The sequence below is a fragment of the Cibotium barometz genome, chromosome 6 (assembly GCF_041138505.1).
Source record: "Cibotium barometz isolate CiBa-2024 chromosome 6, ASM4113850v1, whole genome shotgun sequence".
Taxonomy (NCBI): Eukaryota; Viridiplantae; Streptophyta; class Polypodiopsida; order Cyatheales; family Cibotiaceae; genus Cibotium; species Cibotium barometz.
Window position 1 is genome coordinate 41,991,453 of NC_141051.1, and position 5,880 is coordinate 41,997,332.

The 5,880-nt window shown below is 45.3% G+C and overlaps 1 protein-coding gene across 1 annotated transcript; it reads left to right on the top strand.

Annotated features, from left to right (window-relative positions):
• Positions 1-235: 235 nt before the first annotated feature.
• LOC147637765 (uncharacterized) lies at positions 236-3,736 on the top strand. The gene is made up of 3 exons (XM_086799583.1): positions 236-1,436; positions 1,538-2,569; positions 2,712-3,736. Exons 1-3 carry the CDS (start codon positions 689-691, stop codon positions 3,491-3,493), a joined length of 2,562 nt encoding a protein of 853 aa, XP_086655709.1. The 5' UTR covers positions 236-688; the 3' UTR covers positions 3,494-3,736.
• Positions 3,737-5,880: the final 2,144 nt, after the last annotated feature.

Below are 5,880 nucleotides of genomic sequence, written 5' to 3' on the forward strand. Positions count from 1 at the left end.
TTTGATGTGTATATTTTTTCAAGGGAAAACAGGCCAAGTCCTTTGTTTTGTTTAATGGGGAATATTCCTAAACAGGCCAAGTCCTTTGTTTTGTTTAATGGGGAATATTACTAAATTGCCCATTTTGGTGGAGACTTTTCAACAATTCTCGATCGACGCGTGGCAAGTCCCACGGGCAGGTTCACATGTGTCCAATCTGCTGCTGACATGGCGGCTTAGCTATGAAAACGTGCTCAAACTGAGCTCAGGAATCCAGGATAGAGGCGGGTCTCGCACGTTGCCAAATGAAAGCACACTGTCTCTCTCTCCTCTCTCTTCTTTGGATTCCTCCCCCTGTTCCAGGCAGCTTCATGGCTATGGCCACCAATGGATCATGTTGGACTCTACGAAAGCCTCTCTCTCTCTCTCTTCTGTGTCTTTCTCTCTCTACCTCTGTCTCTGTGTCTTTCTGTCTTTAGCTGAAGCCGCTTCCTGGCACAGTATCTCCCTTGCATTCGGTGCAAAGATAGCCGCACAGAGAGTGTTACATCAGTTCCAGGGTTGCGTAAGCTTTGAATGACTATGGTGGGTTCTTAGCAGATCCAAGCTCCTTGTCCCTCTTGCCATGGCATTGGCCTTGGACAGAGAATTCAGATGTCCGGGCGGGGACATTGTGTGAAAAAGGGGCTCGCTCTGAAGTGGCATAGCGATGGATGGAAACAGAGAAGCCGCCCACAACCTCCGCCTCTCTGAAGAGTTTCAGGACGAAAGTGGGCTCGAGCTGAGCTTAGGCTTGGGCCTTTCATGTGGTGACTCCAGACTCAAATGGAAAGCTTCAGACGGTCCTGCCCCCTCCACCCCTTCAGCAGATCTTTCCGGTGAACCTGCTGCCGCCGGTGCTGGTAATGGCACAAACCCCCCTGGTAAGTCCAAGCCTTCCGGTAAAGCCAGCGGCCTTGATGCTGCCCTGAAGAAGTTTCTTGAAGGACGGCTTGATGAACAGGATGAAACAGGCAGGCTTCTTGATGGGAGCAGCAGCTTCAATCTGCAGAAGGAGAAACCTACAGCTGCCGGTTCTACTAGTATGGGGTGCCATGTTGCTGCTGCCCAGGAGAATCCTGGTCATCAGCTGGACATGGTTTCTAACATGGATGGCAAAGGAAACCCTTTCCTCTTTATGGAGATTTCGCTTTCCTCTGAGGGAACCAGCTCCAGGGGTCAGTCACCTGCTCACATGCAATTTGTGGATGCTTTCAAGATTGGGTCGGCTTCAGGTTCACCTCACTCGGCAGAAGCCCTTGGCCATGGGAATGGAGATGATCTTTCCACGCACCAGCAGGACAGTTTGGAGCAGCACAGGAAGTTTCAAGAGGCGCAAAAGAAGAGGAAGCACTTGATTGAAGAGCAAAAGCACCAAAAGAAGGGCAAGAAAGACGAGGATAAGGCTGGCACCCATGGTAAGACCAGTTTTTCTTCACCATCTTCAAGTCATTCCATAAGTTTTTCCATGTCTATATCATGCTTCTGTACATAAGCTAATTTTTTGAATTGTCGGTAGGGTTCCGCAAGCCAGGCAGCAACACGTGGGTGCACAGGTTAGATGCCAACGTTTCAGATCTAGATGTGGATAGAGCATCGTTGGGTCTCGCAGGAAGCGAACAAGGTGAACAACTTCAGCAAGAGATCAAGCAAGATAAGCAACAGGAAAGAGGGGACACAGAGAAGGGCTATGAGACTGAAGGAAATGAGAGCACTGGTGTTGATCATAATGAGAGCACTGATATTGATCACAATGAGAGTACAGGCGCAGGTGATGATCCCAAGGGTGTTGAAGTGAACTTTATGCCTCAACTTCAGGCCCCAAATGTGGGCAAGAAAGTGTTAAATCAAGCCCATGATGTTGCATGGCATCTCAGGACTATGCAAACACATGCTGCTCTAAATATGCAATCACAAGGTAGAGATAATACTCTGAAGCAAAAAGGGCAGTTATCTGTTCTTTCAATTAAGAGAGAAGGAGAGAAGGCAGGCTCTCCTTTAAGAGGGGAGAGGGAGAAAGTTCCTTCTGAGACCAGCTCCACTGGCACAGATGGTACCGAAAAAAAGGAGAAAAGTCGTGGAATTGGTGAAGCTTCAAGTGCACCTCCTCAAATGACAGGGAGTGATAAGGCTTTTGTCGCACCTGCGGCTGCTCCCTTTCTCCCGCCTACGATCACAAGCAGTGCTGCTCTTCCCTACTCTCTGTCACCCTTTTCCGCTGTGCCAATGCCATACTCTCTCCCTGTGTCTGTACCTAACACCCCTGGTATGCCATTTCCACTTGGTTTTAGCTTTCCCTACCTAATGCAGTATGTGCCACCAGGACCAGATGGTCAGGAACAAACTTCGATGTGGCCAGTGGTCAATAGCACGATCCAGCCACCACCTGGGCTTGAGCATCTGCCTCCTCATTTTCCTTCATTAGAAGGGACATCGTGGATGCAGGCATTGCGGCCTCCTGTTGTTTCTCCCTTTAGCAATACGAACAATGGAGCTGTTCACAGTACAAACTCGGTGGGAGTTGTTGAGGATGTTAACAGTAGACCTCAAGGTATGCCATATACATTGAACTTGACATGAACTGGCCTTGAAAGTGCTTGTGTGTTAAATTTTCAAGATTGGCTTCTTTTAGGTAGCATGCATGATTTTGCAACATGATTACTGATCAAATGCACGACTACACCTCTAAACAGGAACAAAGGTGCATGAGAACAGGAGTGGCAGGCAAAATGTGTCATTGACAGCTGATACTTCTGCACCTGGAAACCATCCATTATTTAGAGGTGTAGGCCATGACGGCACTCAAGATCCAGGCCTAGCAACCTCCCAACTACACCGAGCACCTGATGTACTGCTACATTCATCTCTCCCTGTTCCTGCAGTGTCCCATTTCGGTTCTCAGCACGCACTATCAGATCCTGGGGAGCTCTACTCTTTCAAGGAGCAAGGTGGCATAAATGCTTTTCCTGCATTTGCAGCATCCATGCAGGCAGCACAGGGTTTATCAGGTTCTCTGAGGCCACCATCTAGTGGTATGAATTCGGATGGAGGACCGGAACAATCAAAATCTGGAGGGAAGGTAGATACTGCAGCAGTACAGCAGGCGCATCACAGGAACAATACAGAACCGAGCAACCTTGGTCAAGAAGAGTTTAGAAGAGCTCTTGGGGGGGAATTCCGCCAGGGAAGTATGGACAATCTCTCTGTATTAGATGGGTTGGGTGTAGACATGGCAAATCTGCAACGGGGAATCGCTCCTGGGTTGAAGTTTGGGGGATCAGGTTCACCTCCAGACTTACCCTGGGTCTATACTACAGGGCCAAACGGTCGAACTGTTGGTGGTGTGTCGTACAGGTTTAGTCAGAGCCAAGTAAAGATTGTGTGCGCGTGCCATGGCAAACACATGTCTCCGGGTGAATTTGTACAACATGCAGGAGTTGTGGATGCCAATCCAGAGAAGAACATTGTGGTATAACTTCTCTCTTTTAACAAGACAGGCAACTTAATAACCAGACATATTCTGTCAAGGTCTTATTGCGGCACTATGTATCATGAAAGGTTCTTGGAAAGTTAAAAAAGTGTTTGCTGTATGGTTCTAAGTACTACTTGGAGTTTTTTGTAATTGTAGGGAAAAAGCAGCTGTTTGCAAGTCATTATGTATTAGAAACTTGACCTATAATGAGATCTGTACTGGTGGAGTCCCATCATGATGAAATTTCATAATGTTAGTTGGGCCATGTGGTAAACTCATTGAATTTATCATTGTAATACATGCAGTTTTGGTAGAGTCATCTTAGTGACCAGAATAACTATGGTTAGTCTCGTGCTCGAAGCTTTTACAAAATATGACCTCAGCAGCATAAAGAATATGCAAGTCATGAAAAGATGAGGGAACACTGTTGGTGGAAGTAGATGATACAGAAGATGCCTCTTTTCCTTATTTTACAAGAAATGAAGCATTCACTATATTCATGATGAGTGAAGAGTTATCAACAAAGTCACACTTGAGTAGTCTCACTGTGCTTCTTGAGATTTGGTTGAATGGATATCTATGCCAGAAACAATGGTGTTTTTTGAAACAGTTTTGCTGAGGGAGGTAATGGATTATATTTTGACGGTCGCTCTGCAAGTTTTCACAATGTTAATCTTTTCATGTCATTGAAGAAGTGTAGAGACATGCTTGGTGCCATGAATGGTGTATACGCTGGACCGGAAGGATTTGAAAGGCGAAAGAAAGATGCCTGCTAAGAAATGTCGCTTACCATCAATCTTTGTAACATAAATTTGAGTGCACAGCACGATGCTGAGATTGAATGAACTTTATAAATATGCTACAAACAATCAACTGTTGTGGAGTCCTATGAAGTGTTTATGGAACATGATGGGAGTCTCATTTTTTAATACATAGTGAGTGGGTCGAGTGATAAGGTACTGTTTTCTGGCAAAATAATACTCATAAGAATGGATGAACACTAAACACTGAACATTGAACATGACATGGATCAGTGAACACTTGGCATGATATGAGTTTTCCTCAATATATTACTGAACAGGGGTTGGTGTTCAACTCTTGGTAGCCTTTCTTTTGGATAACCATGTGGACTCTCATTCGAATAGAAAATTTCTCCCTCAATATGTTTATTGCCTATTCATTCACTCTCCTACACAAGGTGTACCAATTACCACTCACCCTCCCCACCATCATTCCCAAATCTTCACCATCTTGCCTTCTCACTTGCTATGAAACAATACATTGGGCTAACCTCAACAAGCTCTACAAATTATCTGGAAACTATATAAGGTACTGATATGATATGTCATGGCGTCAATACCTATGCCTAAGACTGTGGGACCATATTTGTTAATTATACTTGCAAAAGAAAGAAAACTGCCCAGCTTATGTATTTGTGTTATATCCAAAGTTGCTACAAGTCTGCATTTCGACTATAGGAAACCGTTTATGACCTTGTCATGTATAAGCTTTCATGAAATCCTCAATAATCTATTTTTGAGGACAGCCCGTGGTTTAGTACCTTGTTTATCTTAACATCTTCTCAAACTCTTCTTATGCACCAATTATCTACTGTTACTATAGTGTGTCGATGTTACTAAGGTACAATAGAGGCTGATCATGGGTTCAGCTACAGATTTCTCCTTGCCATAGAGATGGAGAGGAGAGTGGGCTGCTGTGCTCCTAGTCCACTCTTTTAGGAGGGGTAATCGGTCACCTAGAGCACCCCACCATTCTTGCGGGATGGTGGTGCCAAATGTTGGGTATATAGCTACAACAAATCTTCCACCATTCTTGCGGGATGGTGGTGCCAAATGTTGGGTATAGCTACAACAAATCTTCCACCATTCTTGCGGGATGGTGGTGCCAAATGTTGGGTACATAGCTACAACAAATCTTCCGATTCAGGGCATGATGTGTTAAACATGCAATATACCCATGCGACTTTTGTTGTCAGCACCTTTACTTGATCTGTATGCAACAACACAATTATTTGACACGCTTACAGTGCTGTTGTGGGTTACACTCAACACTGGTTATGAAAAACATGGCCATATTAAAGTTAACACCCAACTATATCACAGCTACCTCCCTATACGTTGTCACATTTACAACTTGAAACGAGTGAAAGAGCCAAGTCACGTACCAATCTCCAGATTTACATGCTGAGATTGCCAGAAACAGGTCCCCTCTCCCCTTTGCTTTCTGTACCCAATTCCTTCTTGCGCAGGTTGAACAGGAGTTGCAAATAGGAAAGCTGTGTAAAGCAGGAGCCTTTGGATGGAGGTCATGGGTAGCGCAGGCGGTGGTGGCCCTGGGCAGCATGGTGAGGCAGTCTGCAGAAGTGCTGA

Bases quoted from the DNA above. Each gene is read 5' to 3' on its own strand.
- LOC147637765 (XM_086799583.1), top strand. From the start codon at position 689: ATGGATGGAAACAGAGAAGCCGCCCACAACCTCCGCCTCTCTGAAGAG. The intron at 1,437-1,537 runs GTAAGACCAGTT...AATTGTCGGTAG, and splicing joins GGATAAGGCTGGCACCCATG to GGTTCCGCAAGCCAGGCAGC. The intron at 2,570-2,711 runs GTATGCCATATA...ACCTCTAAACAG, and splicing joins TGTTAACAGTAGACCTCAAG to GAACAAAGGTGCATGAGAAC.